Source organism: Amphibalanus amphitrite, unplaced genomic scaffold (genome assembly GCF_019059575.1).
Source record: "Amphibalanus amphitrite isolate SeventyFive unplaced genomic scaffold, NRLGWU_Aamphi_draft 001714F_arrow, whole genome shotgun sequence".
In the NCBI taxonomy this organism is placed as follows: domain Eukaryota; kingdom Metazoa; phylum Arthropoda; class Thecostraca; order Balanomorpha; family Balanidae; genus Amphibalanus; species Amphibalanus amphitrite.
Genome location: NW_024883207.1, coordinates 3,145 through 18,235, shown reverse-complemented (window position 1 = coordinate 18,235; position 15,091 = coordinate 3,145). Strand labels below are relative to the sequence as shown.

General features: G+C 45.9%; 2 protein-coding genes across 4 annotated transcripts; one reads left to right on the top strand and one right to left on the bottom strand.

The window, feature by feature from the left end:
* The first annotated feature begins 1,346 nt into the window (after nt 1-1,346).
* LOC122374795 lies at nt 1,347-7,379 on the top strand. Of its 3 annotated transcripts, none has more exons than XM_043353775.1 (5): nt 1,347-1,452; nt 3,258-3,426; nt 3,640-3,765; nt 5,267-5,537; nt 6,692-7,379. In XM_043353775.1, exons 2-4 carry the CDS (start codon nt 3,275-3,277, stop codon nt 5,451-5,453), a joined length of 465 nt encoding a protein of 154 aa, XP_043209710.1. In that variant the 5' UTR covers nt 1,347-1,452; nt 3,258-3,274; the 3' UTR covers nt 5,454-5,537; nt 6,692-7,379. The 3 variants fall into 3 exon arrangements, with proteins under 3 accessions (XP_043209710.1, XP_043209711.1, XP_043209712.1); XM_043353776.1 differs by having other exon boundaries at nt 1,373-1,452; nt 3,267-3,426; XM_043353777.1 differs by having other exon boundaries at nt 1,386-1,452; nt 3,264-3,426.
* A 1,150-nt stretch (nt 7,380-8,529) lies between these two features.
* LOC122374796 (choline O-acetyltransferase-like) lies at nt 8,530-13,671 on the bottom strand (the record flags this gene model as incomplete). Its single annotated transcript, XM_043353778.1, has 6 exons — nt 8,530-10,066; nt 10,368-10,568; nt 11,268-11,403; nt 12,382-12,504; nt 12,679-12,902; nt 13,451-13,671. Coding segments are annotated over 6 exons (1,127 nt in total), but the record flags the coding sequence as incomplete, so codon positions are not given.
* Nucleotides 13,672-15,091: the final 1,420 nt, after the last annotated feature.

Genomic DNA, 15,091 nt, shown 5'->3' with positions numbered 1-15,091 from the left:
AAAATGCGTAAGCGCTGGCGGATCCTGTCAAATTTGGGCATCCAACGAAATGGAAGGAAGATAAGATGATAGAAATCACTGAAGTAACTGGGAAAATTTTCTCAAATCATAGCTTATGGAATATATCGACGAAGCTGAACCGGCAAAATGCAGTAGAAGACCAGAGTGATATAGGTACTGGTAATATGCATCACGAAGTTGATACGTAATGGAAAAAAGAGCTAGTGGCCCAGAGCTAAACACATATCAGGTGTCAGGGTCTTGGTCATGGTATGGCGAGAACACATTACACAACGCTAAGCAGTGGGCTGGCGGCTGCTGAGCAGCAGTGGTTTACATAAGCTTAGGTATGCGTCCATTGTATTTGTTTTTGTGAAAAAGTCATTTCTATAAAGGTATAAAACCTTTTTAATAGATTATTAATTCATGTTTGTTGCTGCTGTAAATGTCAACATCAAGTCTATACAAACCGTTTGATCAGAACTAGGCAGCAATTTGACATAGAAACTGGATAACAAAATTTAGATGCAGCAAGCTTTTAGTCTTGTTATATATCTGGCGTGTTTGAGACAAACATGATTTGCAGCAGCGAGCTTCCCACTGAAGCCCTCCCACCCGACCTGTGTTTATAGGAGCCCTGATCGGCGGCCGGCTAGTACTCTTGCCCGCGCTCACATACGTGCACGTTACCCCGGCAACGGGCTATTGACCAATGAGAAGCGAGAAAAGTGTTACGTCACTGCGATTTTTCATATACCTGTGCCCACCGGACGTGACGTAGTGTGCTCGCGCGCGTGCAGGGTCTCTGCGATCGAAAAAGAGCGCTAGCAGCGCGCCACTTGACGCCGCAATTGTCAAAAGCGGCGTGTTAGTATGCTTTATTATGAATGATGTGTGTAAAAGTGAGTTTTTATGTTGTTTATTTGGAGGAAATGGTTGGAATAAATTAAGTTATTTTTATTTCTGTTGGTTGGAGTTTTTATTCAAAAGATTTCGGTCTATACCATTGATATTTACTGAAAATACCTTCGCTTGAATAAATTGCAGATATTTGGCAACTCAAGTGTTAGGTAAGCCTAAATGATATGTAAAAAGGTAAGAGACACCCTGATTATCATTTGAGAAACGAAAATATATGAATTTTCCTTATAAGACTCGCTCAATATGCTACTCCGCGGTTTATGCCCCGAGGGTGTCCGAGGGTTCCCGTTAGTTTGTCGTTGGCGCTCGGCTCGCGCGCGAGCCGACGTCACCGCCTGTGACGTCGGCTCGCGAAATACGTCATACCCTGCACACAAAATAGCCGGCTGCCGAACAGCGCCCTGGCTACCGATGCAAAGGTGACAGCCCGACCACCTCATCAGCATCATCAGCGATTGCATTGTTGCATTGCATTGTTTCATAACAATTCAAGGACTTCAGGGCAATATTTCGGCGTTATTCAAGTTTGAGGTACGTTGGTCATGCCAAACAATTAATCCAATATGCTGATTTTGATTTTGTCATGTGACGTGGTTTGCTACTATTGAAGTTATTTTTTTTTTGCCGATTCAGATTGAGCCACCACATTGCCTTGTGTCAATACCTAATGATATTTTGATTTCATTTTTGTTGCGTCAAATATTTCCATTTCATCGCCTTGATTTAATCATTCCAATTCATTGTGTACTTATCTCTCAGTAGGCGGAACTATGGTCAAGCGTACCCATTTTCGGGAACGCATTTTCGTTCCCATGTTTGGGAACGATAAACCCAAATATGGGAACGCCATGTAGGCATTATTTAAAACAAGAAAAGGAACTGTTAAATGACGTCCAAAAAATATAAAACGACCGTGAACCGCCTGATATTTGTCTCAATATTGTTGGGAAAGAGTTTGATATTGTAAGGTCCATCGTAGTTTCAAGTCGTTCCCCTATTTCTAAAGCAGTCCATCATCCGGGCCGCGAGCCCAAATTTGGGAACGCTCTCATACACTGGCGCTGCAAGCGTTCCTTATTATGGGAACGGCGTACCCAATATTGGGAACGATTTCACCGACGCCTTTCAGGGGCTCTTTTCATTAACAAGCATCACGTCCAACGCCGCAAATCATTGTTAACGCAACAATCATCAGATGACCTTTCCGGCAAGACCGTCGCATGTTTCGCCCGGTCTTCTGCGCTTTTATTCCCGTCGATCTCGCAGCGGGCACGCCCCCCTCTGCAGGATTACGTAATTCACAACGCTCAGCGATGTTCAACAAGGTCTTCCATACCTATATCCACCGTCCGCGCCGAGGGTGGAGACATGTCAAGCACCTGTCTGTTTAACACTGATAGTTGACGAGCACAAGGAAGTATCCAAAAATGGGAACGCTGAATATGTTACACACTCAAAACACCTAGTTCCAATGAAAATCTAGTTTTTTCCTTTCTTAATGAGTGTAAGTGGCAAAAGGCCTGGTAGGATGGGCACGAGGAATGATCGAAATCAGCATAAAAATTATAAACAAGCCACACAGAGCGACCTATATAAGAGAAATTCCCCCAAAACGATCATGCTTAGAAACACGGAAGACAAAAACCACGCTCATGACGCTCCTTATAAAACAACGCTAAACAGCTAGCATCCAAATAAAACATGTCTTTCCGGGCTGATAAAATACAGCTGAATAATTTTAAACCACTAAAGCTGAGTATACAACAGTAGTTCGGTAAAATCACTGACGTTCCACGAGGTCGTGCGCCCCGACACCAAAAGTCAACAATATTACCTCGGGACTGTCCGCGTGTTCGCTTGCATATGTCAGCATCTGGTGTCGCTAATATGAAACTTCATAACCAGGCGAAAATTATTATACTTGACCTCAAAATGTAAAAAACGCTTCATTTTCCTTAAAATTGCATGTTAAATGTAGAATAACCCATGTTTTCACCATTCCGTCATTTCAAAAAATCATTTAAAATATCATTCGACGGTCAATTTCCTTGTTCGACGGTCAGATTAAAGATAATTTTATAGAGACTTAGTAGATACTTAAATTAGCGTGCACTTTTTTGAGACGTGGTGCACTAATGAGTTTTAGTGGGCGAACGGCCGAAAAATTACCTTCCGTTCTCATAAATGGGAACGCCCGTTCCCATATTTGGGAACTCCGTTCCCAAAAATGGGAACGTTCCTATATTTGGGTACTCATGACCATAGTTCCACCTACTGCTCTGACCTGTATCTAGGTACACTGGCTCGAGCTACAAGAATTCCCTGTTTGGTTTCAGCCGTTTCAGGAGTAGTCATGGAGAAGCTGAATGATGCTCTGGTGAAGATGAGGCTCCGTCGTATCACCAAAGAAAACATTTTGTATTTTTACTATCCAATGAAAGGGGCGACATGCTATGTCGCTTTTGCTGGACATGTGATGCATCCTGCCATCCTTAGCTCTTGGCCGTAAGTTGATATAAAGGTAGATGTGCTCGTGTTGTTTATTTATTATTCCAGATCAAAGGCTGGTTGCCTGGACTGGATGTAGTGGGGACTGTGTAGTTTATGAAGTCTAACAACATCTTCTGTGCAATACATAGAAAAAGCAGAGTCAGAAATCATGAAATATTATTGCTAAACCTTTTGTCATTTTATTTCACTGTCGCATTTGGCCCCCAGGCTGCTGCCGCGCTCCATTCCTGCCTCAAACGTGGCCCTCCTGCATGCCAACGTGGGTCTGGCGCTCTACCTGTATGGCAGCCGCCATCTGAGGCACCAGCACATCTGCAAGAGACTTACCTTCAGGTAAGGTCTCGTTGACTCTGGTAGTGCATGCTGCTAGTTCATGAAACCCTTGGCAGGATGCTTTGCTCTGTAGTGGTAACTGGTAGATCCTGAATAAAGTAACACCAGTAAAACGCCTTTTGGGCGAAGAACGAGCGAGCGAGATAGTGAGCCCTGCACGTGCGGAAGGGCGAGAGGGTACTTCCAACGAGGTTGTGCAAAGCACCCTTCTAACCGGTCGCTAGCGGTGTGCCAAATTTGAACGCAATCGGCCCAGCCGTTCCTGAGATCTGGAAGCGGCATTCTGCACGTGCGCACGTGCAAACGGGGTCCAAAATGACTTCTGCACGGCACCCTACTAACCGGTCCCCAACCGTGTACCAAATTTGAGCGCAATCGGCCCAGCCGTTCTCGAGATCTGGAAACGCCCCCTGCACGTGCGCACGTGCAGTAGCACCCTAACCGCAACACATGGGAATGCATTGCCTGGTGGGTGCCTACCTGTATGCCAAGTTTCAGCGAAATCGCCCCAGTAATTACTGAGTTATTAAAATGGGAACAAATTTGACACCTCTTATTGTTGTATTTTGCACGTGCACTGGGGGTGACCCACATGCATCGAGAGTATCCTATTTTTGGTAGAAGGGATGCTGCTACCCTACAAAAATTACCGCAAGTCAATCGCCCAAGCGGCTGCTGAGATATGAGCCTCTCAAAATCATTACTTTTGCAAAACAGCTTGAACACCCTTGACTTTTCACGTGGCACGTGCCACGACGGTCACTGAGATGTATCAAAAGTAGTCAATTACGGGGTAGAAGGGATGGGACTACCCAACAAAAAAGACCGCAGGCCAATCGGTCCAGCGGTTGCTGAGATATAAGCCTCTCAAAAGCGTTACAGGCCGGGCCGCTCATACTGAGATTTTTCCGTTATATTGAAAAGACTCACTTCGCTCGCTGCGCTCGCTCGCTCGTAATCAGTGTTGAACTGTATCATGGCTTGCTTGAATGATCGTTGGTATCAGCTCTCTTGCAGCTATCTCTGGCTATAGGCATGTTTCTTTCTGTGAACACTGAACAGGGATGTTGCAGTAGTTGATGTAGTAGCAGCCTCCTTTTTTCAATTTTTATTATAGTTTGTTTTGAATTGGGTTTGCATTAACAAATTATCATAGATTGCAGTTTAATTCCAAACAGTTAATTCTTGGATACTTAGAAGATTTTCTAATGAAATACATTTCAAATACATATAAATTAACACGATTAATTGTAACCCACGCTTTTTGATACTCATTCTAATACCTCCAAGTCCAACCTACTTTAATGATAGGGCATATCTAGGGCATAGGACTTAAACTTATCAATTTAGTTAGCCACAAATCATTGGTAATTGATCACAATAACTCATCATTCAACAACTGAGTTTTTCAGTAATATAGAAGCCGTTGGCTCAAAGTTCGATCTAGAAGTTGCTTCCATCCAACGTAGTTGACCTGACTCATCGATGGTGCCCGGTGCAGCTTGTTCGGTTCCCTGGTGTTCAACATGGGCTCTGTGCTGCTGTTCGCCATCCTGCGCCAGGCCACGCCCGAGTGCGCCACTTTCCGCGCCATTGTCGGCATGACCACTGCCACCGGACTGCTGTTCGTGGGCAAGAGCTACGTGGATCTCCTGGACCGGCAGGCTGTGCTGCACGACAATGAGTAGTGCTGCCATCTGGCGGTGCCACACTAGCGACATCTGTGGGCGGTATTGGAAACTGTGGCGCTGGACGGTTTATAGCTGCGTTTGGTGTAAGCACTGAACTCTATAATGTGGAATGCGCATCGGCCGCCAAATGGTGTCCAACGGTGCCGCCATGTTGCGCAGACCAGAAAGCGGCCGCCGCCTGTGCTGGGGAATAGGGAATTCGGGACCTCGATTTACGTTTGCGGTCGCTGCATCCGTTACGCTCAAGCTATGTGGACACGGAACCCGGCATCTTACGCAGAATTGAGTGGAGAACAAGATGAAATCCTAAAAAATCATCAGCTATAAGGAACTAATACGTTAAAACCTTATAAGTCAATGGGGAAATATGAAAATTGTTATTTTGGCGCCGAGAATGATCTGAAACTATCTCAAGCATATAAAATCATGATTTCATGCACTCTTTGCAAGGTTCTATGCTTCATATTTGCATTGTTGCCCTTGCGTGACGTCATTTGTGACGTCACAAGGGTCACCATTTTTCTTCAATAACTCCCGATCAAATTGAGCTAGCGAGTCGGGAAAGCCACCAATGGACTCAGGAAGACCTGCCGAATCGAATGATATGCGACATGACCTCTTTCGACCAACTTCGTGACCTGGGGGTGCTGACCTGACCTTGACCTGAGGTCAACACCCTAAGTTGACCTGACCCGAACAAAAAGTATATCACTCGATGCGCCTGAGTTAGCTGAACACGATGATGCCAAAATCGCGGCTCTACGGCCATTTTTGACGAAGTTATTTACCAAAAACCGAACCCGTGCCTTAGATCACTTGACCTGACCTCAGAGGTCACCGGTTGACCTGAGACCCTTACAGTGGGTTCCTACCAGTCACTCTGCATTATACTTTGCCGCATACGACCACTTTACCGCTTAATTCTAGTTTAATTAGCGGTGCATTAGCGAGGTGGGCTCAATCAACCCCCTCGGCCGGGGCAAATGTAGGTCAGGCGAGTAAATTTGAGGAATTCTGAAGATACGATCGTGTTCCCCACTCAATTCTGCGTAAGATGCCGGGTTCCGTATCTACGTAACTTGAACGTAACGGATACGGCGGCCGCAAACGTAAATCGAGGTCCCGAATTCCCTATTCCTCAACACAGGCGGCAGCCGGTTTCTGGTCTGCGCAATATGGCCGCCACCGTTAGACACTACGGCCAATAGGGTTGAAGCGGCATTGCTCCCCTGTGGGTGTAAGCTATTGCAGTCAGTGTGGAGGAAACGATGAAGAGAATAGTTGTGCTGGCACGATTGCTTTCATTTTACAATGCCGATTATGAATGTCATACGAACCTGGCAAGCCAGGAGCTAAGCGATACACTGTGTTGTTTTGCAAAAGCCAGTACGAGTGAACTGAGCATATAATGGGCCCTTTTTCGGTGTGATGCCTAAACTGCTCAATAGTATGTTCGGAATCGTCAATTTTCGTTGTTATTCCCGTTTCCTTCATGAGTTTGGTTTAAGTAACCTATAAACTGGCCGTCCTATTATATAATTGCATTATTAAGGATTTTTTAAACACCGCAGAATGTGGAGGTCTCATGTGGGTACTGGGTACGCGGTCAGTGCGAAACCTGACCGAAGTATCCAAGCGGCATTACAGCTATTTAATTGATTTTGAAATGTGCCGGTGTCTGTATGTGCAGTTCTCGCCGTGTTAGTCATGATACTGAATTTCAGCACCGAGTTGAGGATATTCGAGGGATTGTTTTTGTGAATGTCTGATGGATCCAACATCCCTAGATATTGCGACATTTGTACTTACCCGTGCGTAATGTCGCCAGATCCGCCGTGGTTGGTTTGTACATTGCTTGTGTATATAAGGAGTCGACTGTATTGAAGTGCAATTTCGTGCTAATACAGTCGCTCAGATACCTTTGTGATGGCCTTATGGCTAGATAGCTGTTTTATCGATTCTCACTTGAATAACCACAGAAGGCTCCATGAAGTGTTTTGCGATTCCCGAGTCATGTTTCGGTAATGCACTTGCCGCTGTTTTCTTATCTCTAAACGACAACTGAACTTCACTTCGCATCGTCACGAGAAAACTCCATAACACGCTATTTTCAGTATATTGCTACTCTCACTTCTGTTCAGGTGGACAACATTCCACCCTTTTCCACTTCACTCCATTCCACAACACTGCCGTCCACTCACAAGCTCAGTCCACACCGGGCGAATATCTATCACATTAAATCACATCGGGCACCTACCGGGTACATCACACCGCGAAAACGGCAAAACAAGTGCAGTGTAAAGCGAGCTTTACAGGCAATACAGCGTACAACGAGACCCTGTGTCAGTGTCACAGCGAAATGATATGCATCTAAAGCCGCGTTCACACCAATAGGTGGAAAATAAATAACATCAACAGCAACAGTTAACAACAAGCAATAAAGCACATGTATTGATATGTAGATAGTATTTTTGTGTCTGTAGTCTTGGTAACAACAATACTCCAGATAACGACCCATGACTTATTGAACGCTTATGGGTACGTTAAGCAATGGTCACATAAATCTGATATGCGCTGGGTGATATGTATAGGTATCGTTTAAAGGGACCCTCCCACCTTAACATTAGATTTGAGTTCAGATAGCCAAAATGGGGTCCCTGGCTCACAATTACCGGTTTCGGCACTCACAACATCGAGAAATGCCTTAAATCGGAAATATTGAATTTCAAAATTGCAGCATTTTCATTCAGAGGGGCTAATGCTTAGGAATACCCCTCTGAATGTGTGACGTCAGCGCAGATATCTAACGATTTTTAAATGTTTGACTAAAACGTTTTGTACCACGCGGTGGTATATGCTATTTGCGCGCAACATCTGCCGCAAACGCCGCACTTCTAAAATAAAGTCGCTAGAAACAGCGGAGATCCCAAAAAAGTAAACAAAAGTAAAAGTCTAATATCTTGAAAACCGGTGAATATTTTTCGGTGAAATTTGGTAGATATTCGTTTTCGCTCTTTCTGAACCGAGCGACATCACTTTCATGCCAATTCATAAACTTTTTTGAAGGTGGGAGGGTCCCTTTAACAAGTAGACACTCTGATAACAAATAAACGAGATAGCATGACTAGACGGTCGTCGACGGACCAAAAAATATCGCTCCTAGCAATTGAGTGCATCACAGTGATTGTGATCAACAACATTTCAGCGCACATCGGGTTCTAACTGATCCATTCCAGCGTCGCCTAAGATATGTCATTCAAATTTCAAACAAACAAACAAACAAACAAACAAACAAACAAACAATGTCAAAAGCCCGTAATTCGAGATACGCGTAAGATCCTAAGGGCCTCACATTGACTGAGATCAAATTAAGATAGGTACGCTTCAAGCTTGAAGCTGAACAATGAGCGTCTGAATGTAAAATATCGCAAGGCGGAATTTTGAGAATTTTGGAATTCCTTGGGAATTTCTTATGCCCGTAGCAACAGTCTTCAACTAATAATTTGCCGTCTTCGCGCTAATAAATAAATAGAAACTGATCGTTCCTTTTCCAACCATTCGGGCGGTTCCTTCATATCACAATAAAGCAGGTAACAGACAACATTAAAACACTATGACATTTGCTAGGATCACAATGGCAAGGAGCATCTATGCTTTGACAAGAGCTATGTCTTGTTCAGTGTGCTGCTTTATCTTCTTTTCCTTCTACAAATATGTGCGCACAGCACAACATCTCAGTGATTGACTGGCAACTATGCTCTAAGCATTTCAATATCCTTTTTCTGAGATCCACCGCTGTTCAAGTGCTTGCATCTTATGCGTCAAACCATCATCGCTATGTGATATTGATAGGCAATTCTATGCGAAAATGGCCTGGCTCAGGCTATGTGCGACTCAGCATAGTATCATGTTGAATGCAATGTTTCGAGTACATGGTATGTGCCAGCTCTGGGCTAGCGTAACTAATTATCTATATCTAGTATCGTGGACTTCTTTTCTGGCTTAGTTGTGTGTTGCCGTCCAACTGAGTCTCGCCATGACATTTGCATAAATTATCCACATCCAATGTCCAATATACCAGGTCTTCAAATGTCTCTGCTGCCAGCTCCGGCCTCCAAGCCACTGTCCTTGTGCATGTAGCAACTCTGCTTTTTCAGACGTTTCGCCCGAGCGTTTTGACGTCCAACTTTTCCTTGCCGTCTACTCTGTATCACAGAGATAAAGTCTATATCATCTGCTCGTTTTGACTTGGATTTTGCATCAGCCATTCCTCCTCACATCTTATTTTCCTTGAACAGGAATTCTTCGTACACTTGAACGTGCTATACTTCTTCACATTCCTCTCATTTACCGCCTTGACTATTACCCTTTCATCATCTTCACCAAGCCTACATATCGCTAGTCCATGTGTCCGACTTCAGCAGGTCGTGCATCATGTTGAGGCTCTCGGTGATGGAGTTGGCGAACGTCTCCGAGGAGGTCATGTCGCAGGCGTGGAAGGAGCCGATGCAGAAGGTGATGCTGTCCGGTTGCGGGTTGTAGGAGCAGCCGTAGCCGTCGGGTACCACGGCGCCGTAACCCATGAACGTGTCGCCACTCTTAGTGGGCACCTGCGGTGGTGATAAGGAGGTGTTTGTTAGTGGGGAACTGGGGTTCGAGTCCTGATAGAGCGATCTTTTAATCTTATTGGCTAGATGGAAATAAAGGAGTCAACACTTATGACGTTTTGACGATGAGTTGGTGTGCACTTGCTTATTTTTTGTTTGCTGTGTTGGTATCGTAATCTTATAGCCATGTTTATTTTTGCCTTGCACAGATAGCTTTTCTATTTCCCTGACTACTTTATTTCCCTATACCTGACTTCAAACCTGTTCTAAGGAATCTTGTGTTCTCAATCTCTATATCTCTAACCTGACTCGTGGACAGTCCGAAATGGTTGGCGATCCTGTACGTCTCGTGCCGGAACAGCTCGGGCTCCTTCATGCCCAGTTCTTTGGCCATCTCCTGTAGACCGAGCAGGTGGAGGTCTATGCCCTGGCCGAGGATGTTCTCCACCATGATCTCAGTCTGCTGCTGGAGGGCGGCACGGAACAGCTGCACCCGCTCCCCGCGCTGCCGGTGTGTGTGTGTGGGGGGGGGGGGGGGGGGGCAGCCGTCAGAGGTGGGGTCATGTGTCAGTCTGATCTTTAATTTGGTAAAAGGTGATTGGGGCATTAGCGTAGGTGAGCATTGAGCTTTGCGAAGCATTTGAATGGCAGATGGGATGCGACCCCGGCAATTCTTCAAACTCCAGCAAATGTGACCTAGCCATAGCTAACCTTACCGGTTCCAAAGTAAGCAATTGACTTCGTTGCCGAACCCAGTCGACCAGTCGACCCAGTGTTCTAAAATTGGATTTTGGTTGGGTGTGCCGATGAAGAAAAAAATCCTAGGATGAGAAAAGAGGAAATAACTAACCGAAGTATATTTGCAAAATGGTGTAATCCCAATTTTTATACCAACTGCTAAACCAGGATTTCATGTCAGAATCTTGACAGGGTGTGAAACAAAAGGATGTGGGTGCATCAACTGTCAAGTGACATGTAAACTGGCTGTCGGGAATACATGAAACTTTTTTCAGAGATGAAGTAAAGTCGGTCATTCATATTTTAGGGATGAAAGTATTTTCCCCATCAGGTGTGATTTGCCACCAAAAAGTCTGAAAAATGTAACACTGAGTCGACCAGCCAGTCGACTTGCCTATTCTTCTCCATCTATCCCTCGCTCTATCGCCCCTCCCCTTCCCTCAATCTTTCCGCTCCGTCAACTCACGGTTGTGCTGACGTCATCCATGGCCTTGACCCAGGCCAGGGCCTGCGGGGTCACCGCTCTGATGTTATCCACCCGCCCCTGTCGGAATCGGCGGATCGACGCCGACTCGTAGGTCGCCACTAGCTCGTCATGACTCCTGGGGGAGATTTTCAGCGGTGGTAACAATTTTGAAGGTCTCCACATAAATAACTAATAAGAGAAAAAAGGATCGAAGTGTAGAACATCACGTCGAATGTGATCACCGTGTTACGTCGTCGTGAATGCGATCATCACGTCGTCTATACAATGTCAGCCGCATATTTCCCCGTCCAATACCCCGAGGGCAGCCGCTTCCGTCAGACTAGACTAATAAGGTCACCAGGTCAAAGGTCAAAGGTCACCGTCCAATGTCTTCTTTGTGTTTCGAACATAATCATTTTCGATGATTCTGTTGAGTGTTGACGACATTTACCTGCACCTCCTGGCTCCTGAACATTTTTTCTCTCCCTTCTCATAATTTCATGCCGCTCGTGTAATGCGGTACAGCATAACCACAGGCGTTACAACTAGTGTCATCTAGCGGCGAGTGAATTAGTTCTCTGCAATGCGGCACAGTATGCATTCAGGCGCTGATGCGAGAGCCATCTAGCGGCAAGATCGTAAGCTTTGCGGCACAGCATAACTTCAGGCGTGTATTACCCTGTCATCTAGCGGCAAGAGTGGGAACTAGGTTGCGTGCGATGCGGCACAGTATAGGCACAGGCGCTTAGCCTGCTGCCATCTGCCGGCGAAGTTACAAACTTTCTCCCGGAGTGTGGCGGTACAGTATAACTGCAGGCGTGTAGCTTAGTGGCATCTAGCGGAAGGTTCGGAAACATTGTGCATTGCGGAACAGCATAGATGCAGGTGTGGTAAGCAGTGCTAGACTGGTGTCTGGTGCTATGTAGTGGCCGGACCATAAACTAAATAATGCAGTACGCGTCAAAGCTATATTCACATGTAGGCCAGTTTGTTAACTTCGCATTTATTCTTGTTTTGACGGACAGTAGCCTGAATAGATTGAGGCTGAAACGTTGTAATTTAATGACAGTTGGAGATAATCAATGTCATAAATGGGCGTCCATCACAAATTCACCTATAGTAGGCCAGCTGAAGCGCCAGCTGGAGATAGGCGTCGGGACTGCATCGGACGCTCTTGATGAAGTTTTTGCCGTACTCAGGGAATCGTAACACCAGAAAATCCAGATCGTCAATCAATCTGTGAATAAGGAAATGGTTCATGTAAGCTAGATGGTTATTTGCACGGTTTGTGTGGAACAAACCAAAGGGGCAGTAGGTACCTACTTTGTAAGTAAAGTAAGCCGCCAGTGACAATTCAAGGTAGACCACCTCCGAAGTCGGCCTTTTCTTTGATAAAATAATATATTCTTACCTGTCTACCGCCTCACTGCTGGTATCAATCCTCTGTTTGATGCCATCATTGGGGAACCACTCTATGTGATAGGGCGCCTCCAGTTGGCGGGTGGGTGCCGTCATAGTGACGTCATCTCGGTCAGCTGCGGCCACCAGTTGTTCCATCAGCTGAACGACAGCGATGCCCTCGGCGGCCGAGTGTTCGTAACAGAGGCCCGACATGCCGTCCGGCGAGACGATAAGCTGCGGGGGAGAGAGAGAGAGAGAGAGAGAGAGAGAGAGAGAGAGAGAGAGAGAGAGAGAGAGAGAGAGAGAGAGAGAGAGAGAGAGAGAGAGAGAGAGAGAAAGAGAGAGAGAGAGAGAGAGAGAGAGAGAGAGAGAGAGAGAGAGAGAGAGAGAGAGAGAGAGAGAGAGAGAGAGAGAGAGAGAAAGGGAGGAAGGGGAAATACGTGGCTGTTTTAGAATGAAAAATTGTCTCACGTTGCTGTGTTTATCCGTGGATTCAAAAACCACAATCATTACAACCGTCCACACTCCACACCACTCTACCCTCCTTTCTTCCCTCTTTCCACTAGTCTTATTTCCTCATCCCTCTCCCAAACCTTCAATTCCCTAACGCATCTTTTTCTTCTCCAACATTCTCTTTCCCGCCACCTATTCCCGTCTCTTTCCATAACCCTACCCCACTTTCCCTATTTCTTCTTCCTTTCCTCATTCTTCCATCCAAATCTTATCCACCGGCGAATTATCCCCTTCCTCCTCACCTCCATCAATTTTTATACCTCACTCACCTGTATTGTTTTATCAAACCACCTGTTCGCCGTATTGTACAGCGTTCCTCCACCGTGTAGCGCCTGATGAGCCATCGCCGTGTCATCCCTTCCATCGCTCACTCCCCCGTCAAAACTGAGGCGTTTCCGACCGTTGAACGAAGTCGGGAGCGGATCGTCGAGACAGACGACGAACAAGCAGTTCTCGATGGTGGTCAGAGCTTCAGCGTTCAGCTCGTCCGCTGGGGGAGGAAAGAGAGGGATGTTAATGGGCTGTTAATGATGCTAATGGAGGTAATGGAGGGTGGTAATGGACTGGTGGTGAAGTGGCTGTCATTAGACGTGGCTTTCAGACGTTTCAGTGAAGTCAGAAAGTTGTGTATGGAATGGTTTTAGCTCGTTTTCAGCTCGTGTATCTGCCTGTTATGGAAGATATTTGAGAACAGAGTTTCCTTTTGAATGTTTCATGGTTAGGAGGCCTGAGGATGGTGCTTTCATCAAATTTCCTACATGCTAAACTAAATACTATCGTGAATGCTTTTCTGTATTCTGTATTAATTAGATCGCCAACAGGTCCATCGCCCTTTTACTGACGAAGTCAGTTACACACAAGCAATACACAAGATGACAGTACCTACATAAGAATAAACGTTCGATAAAACAAGATCGATAAAAGTAAAGCACGTGAGTATGATGTAAAAGATCACATAAAAGTGCCTTGCGTAATTGTGAAGCCGATAGCGCGTGTTTTAAATGAGTATGAACTACCAGTAAAGAAGTCGGTGGTCGGGTCATGGAGCAAGAATGAGTTGCATGCAGCTGGGATCCTGACAAACAAACATCGTTGTACAGTGTTCACTCGCGCGCGCGGTGTGTTCCACAGAACCGTGCTCCTCGTCCTCCGTGCCGGTACGGCAAGACCGAACGCACCGACTAACACATCATTGTCCAGCTTCCCACGATGAATGTGGAATAAAAACATGATATCGTACTGTATGAATCTAGACTTGATGGAGCGCACTTTAAAATGTGAGAGTAAAACCAAGTAGTCCAGGTCGTCAGAGCGCCTGTCAGAGTAACGAGCTAACCACATCAGAAACTTGTGCTGCACTCGCTCGAGCCTTGTCAGGTGAGATGCAGCCGCTCCAGCCCATATGACACAGCCATACTCGATGATTGAACGCACATGAGCGTAGTACGTACACAACATGGTTTTGTGATCAAAGGCGGCTCTGCTGTAGCGTCGAGACAGTTGCATACTACGGATAATCAGTCCTAACATCCGGTTTGCCTTGGCAACAGTCTGGTCAACGTGGGCGGCAAACGTAAGCTTGGAGTCGAGGATTACTCCTAGGTCTCGGACTTCGGATCGGCGCTGTAGGGTAGTGCCATCTAGAGTGTATGTGGCTAGGATGGGAGATTTTCGTAGGGAGAAGGAGATGACATGACATTTGGTAGGATTTAATTTTAGACGCCATGCAGCGGACCAGGTGGAGAGACGGTTGAGGTCGGCCTGGAGCAGTTCTGTGTCAGAGTGGGAGGTGATGCGGTGGTAGAGTTTGATGTCGTCTGCGTACATGATACAGTTGGTTTGGATAAGGGTGGGCAGGTCGGCGGTATGCTTAGCACACTGCACTTACCATCAGTGGCGGATCTAGGATT